The 15,318-nt window shown below is 38.7% G+C and overlaps 1 protein-coding gene and 1 non-coding gene across 2 annotated transcripts; one reads left to right on the top strand and one right to left on the bottom strand.

Moving 5' to 3' along the window:
* The first annotated feature begins 6,965 nt into the window (after positions 1-6,965).
* Positions 6,966-11,926, top strand: LOC147522673 (uncharacterized). The gene is made up of 3 exons (XM_086560461.1): positions 6,966-7,400; positions 7,504-8,104; positions 11,176-11,926. The coding sequence occupies exons 1-3, from the start codon at positions 7,039-7,041 to the stop codon at positions 11,425-11,427; spliced, it is 1,215 nt and encodes a 404-aa protein (XP_086416587.1). The 5' UTR covers positions 6,966-7,038; the 3' UTR covers positions 11,428-11,926.
* Positions 11,927-12,562: 636 nt separating this feature from the next.
* On the bottom strand, positions 12,563-12,646 carry TRNAL-CAA (transfer RNA leucine (anticodon CAA)). The gene has a single exon. It is a non-coding gene; the product is annotated as a tRNA-Leu (tRNA).
* Between the last annotated feature and the right edge of the window lie 2,672 nt (positions 12,647-15,318).

Genomic DNA, 15,318 nt, shown 5'->3' with positions numbered 1-15,318 from the left:
CTCATTGTTCTTTGGATGTGTCGACCTATGAGTTGATGATACCATGCTTGGCGAAGTCGGGACGTTTAGATTCTGCTTTAAAGTTTTTCCAAGAGATGAAAGAGAAGGGGTTTAGACCGAACTTTCCCATTTTTTCATCACTTGTTGATTCAATGGGGAAAGCTGGGAGGTTGGATACGTCAATGAAGGTGTACATGGAAATGCAGGGTTTTGGGCTCAGGCCATCAGCAACCCTGTTTGTTTCAATCGAGTCATTTGCTAAGGCAGTTCCTCTTAAATGAGATTCCTTCCAGGGGTGACCTCCTTATGCATAAAATTCTTTCGATTAGTATGAGTTTGAGTTTTCACAATAAAATTTCGATTTTGAACAGTGTCTAATTTCGATTTTGGGCTTTGAGTTGTGGGCTTTGAACAGTGTCAATGGCTAATTTCATTTCCACAGACAAAAGGTATTTAGGACAATTCATGATCCTTGACCAGTCAACTGACGGAAACTGTTAGTTGACTATTGACTGTCAAATTGGGGGAAATCCTAATTTCAATTATTTTTTGGGGTAATCCTAATGCAACTACTGGTGGGGGGGTATGTCAATATAACCCAAAAAAAAAACTATTCACATACTCAAAAGTCACATGCATAACAGTACTCGCGACTTTTCATTGTCAACTACGGGAAGGAAAGATAATAAGATATTAAGAGGTATCTATCCCAAAAGAGGTTTTTGTACTAGTTTATTTGGCTAGGGATAAGTTTTTCATACTGTGGCACTTTAGTTTGCAGTAGTTGCCGGATTATATGGGTGTTAATTATTACACGCGACTCAAAGAGTCATGGCATCTTGCCCTCTTGGGTGAACTAGATTATTATACACATTAGTTTAAGTCCATAGACACCTTCAACGGGTATAAAATGATCGACATGTCAAACAATTTGCATTGGTTTCAGCTGAAATGGATCTTGGTTCACATATAAACAGACATGGTGTGGTCATTTTTGTTTTCTCTGTTACAATTTGGTGTTCACTTCCTGCCATAGTTAATGGAGGTGCAAATGTAAGTAGTACATATATATTTTCGTAAACCTTTATTAGCTTATTGGATTCTCACTAATTAGATATTTTCAACGAATCAACCCATCAGAAATATAAGCAGCAAATGGTTTCAACTCCTTTTTAACATTGCAACTGTTGTCTGGTCATATAATAAAATAGATATAATTTTAGGCCTTTTGGAAAAACTGGCATCCTTTTTTTTTTTAAGAGTTTGCTGGGGTTAAGGCAGACCCCACCTGTTTATTGCACATAGAGAAGCATTACATACCCTCCCTAAGAGTATGGTCATTAGAAGGAGGTACACATAACCTAAGGCATCAAACCTAAAACACTTGGGATTTCTCCCTACACTGGCATAAAACCACAATTAGCAACCCCATCAACCATAGCCTGAGGGACCATCTGCCTTCAATCCACAAGCCCCAATCAAAGACAAAAGGAGCATACAAAGACTACAACAGATATGAAGCCTTCACTCAAATGACATTACACATACACAAGTAAGTATTTATAGGAATCATCTCATTTGATCTCCTACTTTTTAGCCTTCACTGGCATCCTTGATCACAACACAAACACATTTTTTCACTTTAGCCTAGCCTATTTCTACTCCTTTAACAATGATTGCTTATGCCTCAAATTTGATTCCGGCCGGTCATGAAAATATTAGACTAGTTTCCACGTACTATAAGATTAACTGATCCAATATTTATTTTCTTGGAATGTAACTGGTAATGTTGGGGATTATACCAATACCAATCGGTTCCCCCACTACACAGATAACTTGTATGAACACACTTCAACTCCAGATGAAATCTAAATATCACAAACTACCTATTCTAACATGCCCAACTCGCTAAAACAACTATTAACAACGATAATAATGTAAAGCAAAGAAAAGCAAAACCACAACACAAAGATTTTACCGTGGTTCGCCAATGATGCCTTACTTCCACAAGAGCCGGTTCTTAATAAAGTGGGAAGGAAGATTAAAATCTCCAGGTCACCTTACTAGATCACTCTTATCTCTTTTCTGAGTGGTTGTATCTCTCAGAAGGTTATCTCTTTTTTTTTAGTCCGATTCCAATCCTTCCGACTTGTTTGGTTAGATTTTCCCAAAACCTTGATTTTTTGTTTTTCTCCAAAACCAAATTTCAAGGGTAAAGTGATGGCCCACAAAAATTATGCCCGAGCGTCGAACCAAGACTGGAAGCCGAGGAATTTGACATGTTAACTTAACTGGCTTATCCTCGGAACCATTCGTATATGCCGAACCGCTTGTTTCTTACTCCAGTTTCTCTCCTCATGTGAGGGATAACTCAATAATCTCCCCTCACAATTGCAGGGGGATACCTCCATCTGATTGCCAAATCAATCGGTCCTTCCATTGTTATAGCGCAAGCATCAAACTTACCTTTCGGTAAGACTTTGGTCATCATATCCGACCCGCTCTTGTCGGTATGGATCTTCTCGATACACAAATGCTTGTCTTGAAAGTAAATCCAATGATAACGCACGTGTATGTGCTTTGATCTAGAATGAAAACTTTCTTGCTCAAGTGGATGGCGCAAGAACTACAAACCGCCTTTTTAGCCCTAGTTCGTCGAAGAACCTCTTCATCCATAGCAACTTTTGCAACACTCCGGCTGCAATATACTATAGTGGAATTCAACACACTTTTGCAACTTAGATTGCCGTTAAACCGCTCCCCCGCAAAAGTAACCAAATAACCGGAGGTGGACTTCATCGAAGTCAACATCACCGCCATAGGAACATCATCCTTGGCTTACTTCCACCAAAACACAAACATGATTTGGAAGTGCCTTTGAGATATCTCAATATCCACTTAACACCTTCCCAATGTTCTTTACCCGATTTGATGTAACTTTTTACCACCCCAACAACGAAAAGCAATATCCGGTCTAGTACACACCATGGCATACATCAAACCGCCCCATCGGGATGCATAAGGAATCTTTTCCATCTGACTTTGCTCATGCTCAGACACATCTCTTTGGTCATAAACCGGAAACCAAGCGACACCGGGTTTCGCTTTGATCCATGTTGAATCTCTTCAACACCTTCAATGTAGCTTTCTTGAAAGCCACAACTTCCCACTCTTTCTCATCACGAAAGTGATCCATCCCAAGTATCTGCTTTGCTTGACCCAAATCCTTCATCTCAAAGGACTTACTCAAGTCTTTCTTTCATTATCTTGTTGATGTTTTGGGCAACTATCAACATATCATCCACATACAATCATAGACAATGAAATCCCCATCCGAAATCTCCGGAACAAACACACAATGATCGGTATCTTCTTGTATCCTTGCTTCACCATAAAGGAGTCAAACTTTATGTACCATATGGTGCTTGCTTCAACCCATACAAGCTCTTTTATCGGCTTGCATACTAGGTGCTCCTTGCCTTTGACCTCAAACCCTCCGGTTGGTCCATGTAGACATCTTCTTCAAGGTCTCCATGAAGAAAAGCTCTTAACATCTAGCCGCCAACCTCTAGGTTCATACTTGGGCCATACCCAATACCACCCGGATAGAAGTCATCTTCACTACAGGAGAAAATCTCATCAAAGTCAATTCCTTTCCTTTGACCGAATCCCTTCACAACAATTGTGCCTTGGGTGAGAATTGTTCTCCTCATGCTTGACTTTGTATATCCACTTATTCTTGAGAACTTTTCTCCCCGGGTTTCTCAACTAACTCATAAGTGTGATTCTTAAAAGAATCCATCTCGCCATGCATGGCCTTCAACCACTTTTCTTTGTGCCGCATCCTCTGGTCTAGTACATAGGTTCTCCACCATCCGATAGTAGCACGTCGTTATGTGGTGGATACCGGTTGAAGCTAGTCTCTCTTTTTGTTTTGTCGGACCTCCTTTGCCCCATCTTGCCTCGTGAGGATGCACTTCCTTCTTTCGTGGTGGTTCATGCATCTCATCTGCATCTTCTATACCAATAGGTTCTATCCCATCATGAGCAATAGGATTCTCATCACGAGCTTCAAACTCATGGTTCTCTGCATTCTCAATGCCTTCCAATAGGAACTTGGTTCTCAATCAACAAGATCATTGGTGAAAGCTTGTATTTCACCCTCCTCAAAATGTCTCAAGCTATGGTTTGGTCTTCGGGAACACAACATCTCGACTTCGGATTACCTTCTTGTTAATCGGATCATAGAGTTTGTAACCAAACTTTTCATCTACATAACCCAGAAAAATGCACCGCTTGGCTTTGTCATCAAGCTTGAATCTCTCATCCTTCGAATATGCACAAATGCCCCGCACCCAAATACCCTCAAGTATCCATAATCAACATCTCTACCGACCATACTCTCTGCGGATAATCACTATTCGAGGCTTTCTTTGGTGACAAGTTGATCACATGCACGGGTACAGACGCATTGCTTCTACCCGGAGTTTCTAGGTAGCTTAGAGTGAGATAGCATGCATCTTATCCTCTCTACAATGGTACGGTTCATTCTCTCTCGCTATTCCATTCTGTTTGCGGTGTCTTGGGAACGGTCTCGCTCATGACAAATCCCATGACTCATACTCTTCAAATGGCCCAATGTACTCACCCCCATTATCCGAGCCACTTCAACAACTTCCCAGTCTTTTCCACCATGTTTGTGGAATTTCTCAAACACTCCAAGTACTTCATCCTTGGTCTTCTTATAGGCCCATATCTTTCTTGAATCATCAATGAATGTCAAGAAGTCGGCTCCCCCGTGGGACTTCACTCTCATAGGACCACATAAGTCCTGGGCACTAGCTCAAGGGCGGTGTCCTTTCGTGAGACGGAATCTTTGGAAAGACACCTCGTGTTGCTTTCCTACCAAACAAAGGAGTACATGTATTTAAATGTGTACCTTTAATGTCCTATGGCCTTTTGCTTAAAGAACTTCCATCCCTTTTATGCCCAACACGCCTCTTGTCCAATTATAGTTTCTTCTCGCCAATTCTTCTAAACTAGCCTCCGGTTTTGTAAAGAGAGCAAGTTTTCTTTCCTCCGGGTCGCTACAATGGAACCTCTCGGGTCGGTTTCCATACCCCGCTAAAACGAGTTTACAAAGCCATCGCCATCTAATTTCCCAAAGAAATTAGGCTTAACCGTATGTCGTGACATGTCTTACATCCTTGAGGTCATCCTTAGCCCATCTTGGTTTCTATATGAACATCTCCAATGCCTATAATCTTCGAGACTCCATCATACCCATCCTCACTTCACCATATTCACCACACCGTAGTAGTGAAGAATCCCCTCGTCGCGCGTGGACGGATAGATGCTCCCAGATCTATCACCCAATATCGACATGAGGTACTAAGACAAAGACACACCACACCGACACAATTCCCACTAGGTCGCCGAACCGGTCGGTAAGTATCTTCCATGTTTCCGCTCCTCACCATGTCTTCATGTACACGCTTATTCTTCTCATCCCTCTTCGTGGGTCATATCCGAAGTGGCCTTTGGTGGCAAATAGTAACATTGCCTCTTGATGGAGTTCTATTCACCCCTAGATTTAAACCTCTAAAGCGAGATGGTTTTGCCAAAGGATTTGATGAAAAGGACCTCGAGAAAGAGCCGCTTCTTGCAAGTCTCCTCATTCAACAAAGACGTGGTAGCCATCTCCATGGTAACAATTCCATCCTTGGTCGCCCATGTAGAGAAACCGCTAATGTCTCCCAACTTTTCGGGTAGAGCCTAATAGAAACAAAGCCTCAACTTCGCCTCCCAAATTGATCTTCATCAAATGCATCCGATTGATGATATTACAGACTTCATTAAGATGCTCGGACATTGAAGAACCTTCTTGGTACCAACAATGTTCCGCAAACTTCTTAACGACTAGCACTTTGTTTCCACCCGTTTCTCTCATAAAAGGTCTTCGAAGTTTCTTCCATGGTTGAAGGGTCGTAGTCTCGGGGCCACATGGTGAAAGACAATCGCCGTCTATCCATTGTCGAATGTACCCACAGCTTTTCTCACTTTTTTTCCACTTCTCATCGGTCTTTTCCTCGGTTTTACTCCCTCATTCTCAACAAAGTGCCAAGTCCTTTGCGAGAAAGCAAGTCTTCCATCTTGCTTTCCGGATGGTGTAGTTCTTCCTATTCGACTCATCATAATGAGTGTTCACGGAATGGTCCATCTCTACAAGTTATTTAACCTCAAATCTTCTCTCGAAATTTCGTTCAAACACCTTCCCGACAAAGATTCGGATAACACCCTAGGGCTATTCTAACCCCGCTCGATACCACTTGTTGGGGATTATACCAATACCAATCGGTTCCCCACTACACGGATAACTTGTATGAACACACTTCAACTCGGATGAAATCTAAATATCACAAACTACCTATTCTAACATGCCCAACTCGCTAAACAACTATTAACAAAGGATAATAATGTAAAAGGATTTAAGCAAACCACAACACAAAGATTTACCGTGGTTCGCCAATGATGCCTACTTCCACAAGAGCCGGTTCTTAATAAAGTGGGAAGGAAGATTAAAATCTTTCCTTATGGCACTAGATCACTTTTATCTCTTTACTGAGGTTGTATCTCGTAAAGGTTATCTCTTTTTGTTTTAGTCTGGATTCCAATCCTTCTGACTTGTTTGGTTAGATTTTCCCAAAACCTTGATTTTTGGTTTTTCTCCAAAACCAAATTTCGTCTTCTAGCAAGGCCCACAAAAATTATGCTTCTGGCGCTGCCACTCTGGCCGAAGTCGCTAAAAGACTGGAAGCCGGCTTAAGCCCTATGTTATTGGAACTCGAAGGCCTTGGCGCCCTCATCCGGCTGGCTGGCCTTCGACTTGATGCGATGCCGAATTCGCTTGTTTCTCTCCAGCTCCAGTTTCTCTCCTCATGTGAGGGATAACTCCAACAGTTAAATCATGGTGGTGACATATATAATAGGAGATATGCAGCGGAAGAAGTGAAGATAAGCCCAAAAACTGTTGCAAAGATGAAGTTGAAATGGGAATTCTTTGCAGGTGCTGACATATCAGCAACTCCAGCAATTTTTCATAAAACCATTTATTTTCCAAGTTGGAATGGATTTGTTTATGCAGTTAAAGCCAAAGATGGATCACTTGTGTGGAAGAAGAATTTGACAGAATTAACTGGCTTAGAACCATTCGTATATGGAACCGGCTTTACTGTATCAAGAGCTACTCCTACAATTGCAGGGGACCTTCTTCTGATTGGGATTTACGGTCCTTCAGTTGTTATCGCAGTCAAACGATCCACAGGGCGACTTGTTTGGTCAAATCGACTTGATAATCATACCGCATCTCTCATTACAATGTCTGGAACTATTTTTAACAAGTAATAAGTCGCCTTAGCTTAACCTAATTTGTTTTCTCTCCGATAGCTATAAAATTCTGCAATTCTTATAGATCTTTAAAGTTACTTAAATATTTATTTACAGGGGATTTTACGTAGGAACATCATCCTTGGAAGAAATTTCAAGTATTGGACAATGTTGCACCTTCCGTGGTAGCATGGCCAAACTAGACATCCGCACAGGTAAAATCGTATGGCAAACTTTTACTCTTCCAGACAACTTGGGCATACGTGGAGAATATGCAGGAGCTGCTATATGGGGAAGTAGTCCTTCAATTGATGTAAGAAGAAACCTTGTCTACATAGCCACAGGCAATCTCTACTCAGCTCCAAGTCGTGTACGTGGATGCCAGGAAATGGAGAACAATCAAACTACTCCTACACATCATGATCGGTGCATTGAACCAGAGAACCATGAGAATTCAATCATGGCATTAGATATGGATCATGGGAACATCAAATGGTATCGACAACTTGGAGGCTATGACATATGGTTCTTGGCATGTAGTGATAAGTCTACCCCTGGTTGCCCTCCTGGTCCAAACCCAGATGCGGACTTCGGGGAAGCGCCGATGATGCTTACCATAATTGTCAATGGGACTAAGCGAGATATTGTGGCTGCTGTGCAAAAAAGTGGATATGCCTGGGCCTTGGACCGCGAAGATGGCCGCATCCTCTGGTGTACTGTAAGTTGATGAACAATTAGATAGGGTGTAAACTTAAACCAGTAAATAATTTTCAAATTAAAAATTCTTGAGTCTAGCTGTTCGAAATTCTTACTTTTTGTTTTGTTTTCCTTCTAAGAGCCAAAATCTTTTTCTTGCTCAAGTCCATGAGCTAACTCGAAAACTAGAGAAAATGGTAGCAATCAAGTTTCAATATTTGACTTTCAAAACTTAACTGTGGAAAAGTATTTACCTTGGCGCATGGCCAAATCGAGCTTAACACTATCTCTTATAGAAGACTAGAGTATGAAGACATTCAGCTGCCACGTATTGCTCCAGCTCAGCTGCTTCTAGAACAGCTACCTGATTAGTTAGATATAACAAACTAACAGAATTAGTTAAAACTGTATTATAATTAGTTATAACTGTATCAGAGAACTCTGTGTATAACTTTTCCTTTCAAAACATTATTACCAGTTTCAATTCCATCAATTCCTTCAACAACAAAATCATCTATGATTGTTCCAGCTTTTAAGTTTTTTCATTCTACCAATTCTCAATCCAATACTCTTCCTATTTCTAATTCCACTCCTACTGCAGTAATTCCCTCTGCTGACAATCCTTCTCAATTGTCTGAAAATAATCACCTTCAAATCTCAGAATCAATTCCTATCACTCAAACATCATATCCCAATAGTCAATTACAATCTTCTACTAATCCGTTAATCAAGCACTTTTTACTCAATCCCTCAGTTCATACAAGATCAAAGTTCTCTAACCCAAAGAAAATCTTTAACTTGAATGTTACAAGGCATCCTTTACCATCTGCTCTAGTTTCACATCTAGAAACTAAAGTACCGACTCCTACATGCTATACTCAAGCCGTTAAACATCCAGAGTGGAGACAAGCAATGCAAGTAGAGTACAATGCTCTCATTCGGACGAACACGTCGTTAGTTCCATCTGCTCCTCATCAACATCTTGTCAGAAATAAATGGGTATTCAGATTAAAAGAAAAGATTGATGACTCTATTGATAAATACAAAGCAAGATTAGTGGCAAAGGGATTTGATCAAGAAGAAGGCGTGAACTTCAATCAAACTTTTAGTCCAGTGGCCAAAGCTGCAACCATTAGAATGATTTTATCATTAGCAGTTCAAAAGGATTGGCAGGTAAAACAACTAGATGTAACTAATGCTTTCTTGCATGGTACTCTGAAAGAAGATGTGTATATGGTTCAGCCACCTGGCTTTATTGATCCTCTGAAACCTCATCATGTTTGTAAACTACATAAGTCTCTATACGGACTTAAACAATCACCCAGAGAATGGTATGAAGCTTTGATGAATGTTTTGGTTGATATAGGATTTACCTTATCTCAAGCTGATCCTTCCTTATGTATACGATCCACGGCTCCGGACATTCCATTTGTTCTAGTGTATGTTGATGACATACTGGTTGCAGGGAGTTCTAAATCTTATTGTCAAGCTTTGATTGATCAGCTAAGTACAAAGTTCGTCATGAAGGATTTAGGTGACTTACATTTCTTCTTGGGATTGGAAGTAACAAGGGATAAGGATGGCATGTTCTTAACACAGACAAAGTATGTCTTGGATGTTCTGAAGAAAACTAAGATGGATGGAGCAAAACCCTGTTCTACTCCTTGTTCTACTTCAACTAAGCTTGATAAAACCAGTGGAGAAGAACTGCATGATCCTACTGAATTCAGATCTCTAGTAGGGGCCTTGCAATACGTTACTTGGACAAGACCATACATCAGTTTCTCAGTTAATCAGGTTTGTCAATTTATGCAACAGCCAAGGAGTACTCATCTTGCTGTAGCCAAGAGGATACTTAGGTATCTAAAAGGTACTATCCAATATGGTATCAAGTTACAAAAAGGAAATGCTCAAGTCAGAGCATTTTCTGATGCTGACTGGGCAGGATGTCCTTTTGATAGAAGGTCTACCACTGGCCTATGTGTTTTTTATGGTTCAAATCCTATAATTTGGAGTTCTAAGAAGCAAACAACAGTTTCAAGATCATCAACCGAAGCTGAATACAGGGCTCTTGCATACACAGCTGCTGAGATTTATTGGTTGTGTATACTGCTAAAAGAACTGAAAGTTTTTCTGCAGGATTCACCTATTTTATGGTGTGATAATCTGAGTGCTATTGCCCTATCCATGAATCCAGTGTTTCATGCACGAACAAAACATATAGAGGTTGATTTTCATTATATTCGAGAACAAGTTACTAACAAAGTTCTTAGATTACAATATGTGTGCACAGAAGACCAAGTTGTTGATATCTTTACAAAAGGATTGTCCACAACTAGATATTCAATGTTACAACAAAGACTCAATGTTCATCCTACTGCAAAACTGACAGAAATCCTTCAGTTTGAGGGGGTGTTTTTCCACTAGAGTGTGAAGACCTTCAGCTGCCATCAAGCTTTACTGAATACTCATCAAAGCTTGAGGGGGTGTATAGAAGACTAGAGTATGAAGACCTTCAGCTGCCACGTATTGCTCCAGCTCAGCTGCTTCTAGAACAACTACCTGATTAGTTAGATATAACAAACTAACATAATTAGTTAAAACTGTATTAGAATTAGTTATAACTGTATCAGAGAACTCTGTGTATAAAAAGAGGTGTAATCACTCAGTGAGATGAATGAAAAATTCTTCTGTCTCATTGTTCATTTCTTCTTCTTCTTTGTTCATCTCTCACTCTCTGAGACCTTGACAGTATTTGTATCTTCTGGCTTTTTTACTATTTACTGTTTTCTGTTTTTTGTTTTTTTTTGGTTTTTTTTTTGTGTTGTTTTTAGTTTTCTTTTAATTTTCGTTGCCCTCTTCTGTAGTAAATTATGTGCATTGAGCAATGGCACCGGAATCCAGTATGAGTCAAGTCCTCTTACACGAGTTTTGAGTTGGCTCTTTTCAAATATAGTTGTCCAATGCATGTTTAGAACTTGTGACCACTAAATTTAGTGGCCATTTCAAGTCTAAACATCAAATTTAGTGCTGACTTTCAAATTCCATACTTGAAGAGGGACCTGGTTCTCAAGTTACATATTTGTGTTGTAGGTGGCCGGGCCAGGTAGCCTTGTAGGAGGTGGAATATGGGGCGCAGCAGCAGATCAAAGGAGGGTGTACACAAACATAGCTAACGGCTTGCAGATAAACTTCACACTTGCACCTTCAAAGAAAACCACAACCGCAGGGGCATGGGTGGCAATGGATGCTCACACTGGTCGCATTCTGTGGTCCATCGCTAATCCAAGAAACACCACTACCGGTGGTCCAGTTACGGTTGCTAACAATGTTCTCTTCGCTTGATCAGATGATCCAAAAGGAGCCATATACGCGATGGATACTAAGAAAGGGAAGGTACTCTGGAGCTATGATTTAGGTGCATCTGTTCATGGTGGGATGTCTGTGACTCTGTGAGTGATGGATGCATTTATGTGGGAAATGGTTACAGAGGCATGACAAACGGAACTTCACTCTTTGCTTTCTGCATTTCTTGATCGAGTGAATGTATTAAATTGATGAATGGGTAGGTATTGTATTCCTTATGCCCGAGTATATTGTGGTACGATTGACACATACTAAGGAAAAAAGTCGACACAATCAAGGTAGGAAAAATTAACTTTAGTAGTGTAGAAGAGACTAAATAAAGGATGGTGCAGTCAAGTTCAAAATGGACAGTGTCGAACAAACGTTAATAAAATTTAAGTTCACCGCCAAAGACTATGTTCTGAACAATTTTTGGCTGCACACGTCCGGGATGATATACTAGATAGATATATCTGCCCCATAATACTACTGAGGTTGAGTGTATCCGACTAATGGTATAAAACACAAATTTGAAACTTTCTCTGTCATAGATGTGTTTGCATCTATTGCCCCATTTGAGTTTGCTAGATTTTCGCTTCTCTCAATGTCACAAACAAACATGGCTCATATACCAATAGTGCAATGATCAGAGAATGAGAGTCTAAAGAAGCTGCGTGCCTCAGCTCGTTTGGGAAATGGTAATAGAGGCATGACAATCGGAACTTCACTGTTCGCTTTCTGTGTTTCATAAATGATGACTGAGTAGGTATTGTATTCCATATGGCTGATTTATAGTTGATATCTACCAAGTAAAAACGTCTTCAAAAAGTCGAAAATTACTCTGTAATTTCAATTGATTTTGGTAATATATAAGATATTAAATGGTTGCAACAACCAACTTCAAAATGAATAGTGTCGACTGTTGAACAAAACTAAACAAATTTAGGCTCGTCACAGTGTCTATGTTCTGAACAAGTTTTGGCTGCATAGACAGTAAGTTAGATCACACGGGTTAGAAACCCAGAAACTCGACCACATTATCACAATATATTTCTAATTTACAGATTTACAGTGAAGTCGTGAAATACGAGACAGATCGAAAAAAAAAGTCATATTAATGCTGGGATTTTAGCATTGTCAGAAGTGGGATTTGAACCCACGCCCTCTCACGAAGACCAGAACTTGAGTCTGGCGCCTTAGACCACTCGGCCATCCTGACTTATTAATCAATTGTGTAGTTAATACATGATCAATAATACTATAGATTGCTGGCCAAGGAGGTATCACCGTACGCGAAAAATGAGGAGAAGAATAAAAAAATCGATATTTTACACAAAATAAACAATTTATCCATATAAACTGGATGCTTAGCACTGTGAATTTTGTCGAATTAGTTGTGTAACCAGGTCGCATTTTATTGATATCCAAGGAGCGTAACAAGTACATGCCGTAAGGAAGTAACATACGACGAAAACTCGTTAACATACGACGAATTGCGTATTAAAGTATTATATATAACAAGTATGCAAACCGTTCTAGGTATCTAGATTTTTTTTTCCTAAAATCTTGAAACCTGTCATTTGAGATCGATAATTAGTATGGTTTTTTTGGATTATAATATTAATTACATATCTAATTTAATATAAGGGATAATTATGTTATTTAAGTGACATTAGGGAGTTTTCTTTATAAAAGAGGGCTTGTTCTAAATTCAGGGAGAAAAATGAAAAATAATTATATAATTTAAGTTATATTAGGGGGGTTTTTCTAAATTATTAATAAAGAGGGCATCGAGATTTTTTTTTCCTAAAGTCTTGAAACCTGTCATTTGAGATCGATAATTAGTATGGTTTTTTTGGATTCTAATATTAACTACATAAGGGAGGCACATCTAATTTAATATAAGGGATAATTATGTTATTTAAGTGACATTAGGGAGTTTTTTTTTTTCTAAATTATTAATAAAATAGGGCTTGTTCTAAATTAAGGGGAAAAAATGAAAAATAATTATCTAATTTAAGTTACATTAGGGGGGTTCTTCTAAATTATTAATAAAGGGGTCTAATTTTTGTGAGGGAGGTGTTTATAAATTGAGTAAATAAAGAGATTTCAATTTGCCTACTAGATAGTGGAGAGTGGGTTCCTCAAAACCCGGCTATCATATATTATATATACTTATATATACTAGGTATTGCCCGTGCCTATGGCACGGTTGGTTATTAGGTGCTTTTTATGTTGTTTGTGACATTAATTTTGGTACACCCTAGTATTTTAATGTGTGGCCTATGTGAAAATTTGTAGAGATTTTATTTTGCATTAAAACTGCACGTTGGATGACATAGTTCTGGTGTTGTTTATTTTGTGGATGTCAGTATGTGGTAACAAATACCAAAACCCAATTTGAAGTCATGAATTGAACACAATTTCATCCACATATTGTACTCTCAACAATGGATAGATGTTCACATTTAATGTTAAAGGTCTTTCTTCATTCCTTTTCGAAATGAATGGAATGTAATAATATCTTTTCTTTAGCAGATGAATATGTAAACCAAAGTTTCACATTTGAAACTCTACCAAAGTCGAAAAAAACTGGTATGGAAAAGTGTTTTCAAATTTATTAGTCACTGCCTATAGTTTCCCTAGAGACTACAATTGAGGTGGAGGGAGATAGAAAGACATTGCAGGCAGGAGTATTACACTTTTATATAGATGCCGTGAAACGCTTATTGTTGCCTGCTTAAGATTAATGTCAATCATTCATTATTGTGTAACACCAAGCCAAAAATTGTCAACAACACCTTTTATTATTATCTTACTAAACTTCTGAATTTCAAAAAGTACTTAATCTATGCTTTGCATACATTGTGAATTGTTGGAAAACTCAAATTGGTTTGGTTTGCCAAAACCAGAGATATTTTTTTCATTGTTTTTTTCAATCGCGGAGTCGGCTTTAGGTGAGCTTTGTAATGTAGTCGTATATTGTTAAACTTATTTGATGACCTGAAATATCGAAGCTGCGTATGGGCTTATAAACTGGGTATTTGTCTTTACTGGAAGTAAGAACTTTATTGATTGTTTCATCGGGTGCTTTAGAAAGATTATCCATTCTCCTAATAAACAATGTTTAGATAAAAATCACAGAAAATTAGAGCTAAACTTCAAACACAAAAATCACAAAGAAATTGAGCAGTTTAGAGCATATGACATGCATCATTGCTTTACATGGCTAAGTAATTTGAATCTCAAATGTTCTTTTGGGTCTAGTAAACCTAAGACTCCAAAAAATATCATCAGACAATGTTTAGATCAAATGCAATAGAGTGACTGATCAAATTGTAACTGAGATTGAGAGGATCAAACAATGCATGCAGTTCAAAGAAGGGCAACAAACTAACTTATTTATTACTTGCATCTTGGTGTAAACCTAGAAGTCCAAGAATTAGAAGAGTGCATATTTATTTGAGGGTTTAATAGTACAAACATCCTTCAAATATAAGATATTTTATCAGCTTGTTGCTTTGATACTTTTGATATGTGGCCACACCAGAAATTATAGGACGCACTAACATCTAAACTTTGGCCTTTGACACTCCCCAACGCACAAATGTGAGATTCAACTTAGTGTGCTGATAAATCATAAAATTGAATAGTTTACCTACGAAATGAACGATGAACTCAAAACGTAAGTAAACTAAAACTTATTTACGTGTCTATATTTATCAAAGTTTCTACTCTCAATTCTATCGAAATAAAGTGGAGTAACAAATTCGTTCCACTCCTAGTTCTCTAGCATGGAATGTTTTATAGTCTAATTTGTCGGTCTTAAGTCTAATGAGAGTTTTACGAGGGGGAATTATACTACGATGCAACTACCCACAAGATACAAAC

This window comes from Coptis chinensis, chromosome 1 (assembly GCF_015680905.1).
Source record: "Coptis chinensis isolate HL-2020 chromosome 1, ASM1568090v1, whole genome shotgun sequence".
Taxonomy (NCBI): Eukaryota; Viridiplantae; Streptophyta; class Magnoliopsida; order Ranunculales; family Ranunculaceae; genus Coptis; species Coptis chinensis.
The sequence above is the reverse complement of the archived record's forward strand: the minus strand, read 5'-3'. Positions and strand labels throughout refer to the sequence as shown.

What these genes read in the sequence shown, in the direction of transcription:
- LOC147522673 (XM_086560461.1), top strand. Translation starts at nt 7,039, where the DNA reads ATGAAGTTGAAATGGGAATTCTTTGCAGGTGCTGACATATCAGCAACT. An exon ending in TCTGGAACTATTTTTAACAA is followed by an intron (nt 7,401 to 7,503) that starts GTAATAAGTCGC and finishes ATTTATTTACAG; the next exon opens with GGGATTTTACGTAGGAACAT. An exon ending in GCCGCATCCTCTGGTGTACT is followed by an intron (nt 8,105 to 11,175) that starts GTAAGTTGATGA and finishes TTTGTGTTGTAG; the next exon opens with GTGGCCGGGCCAGGTAGCCT.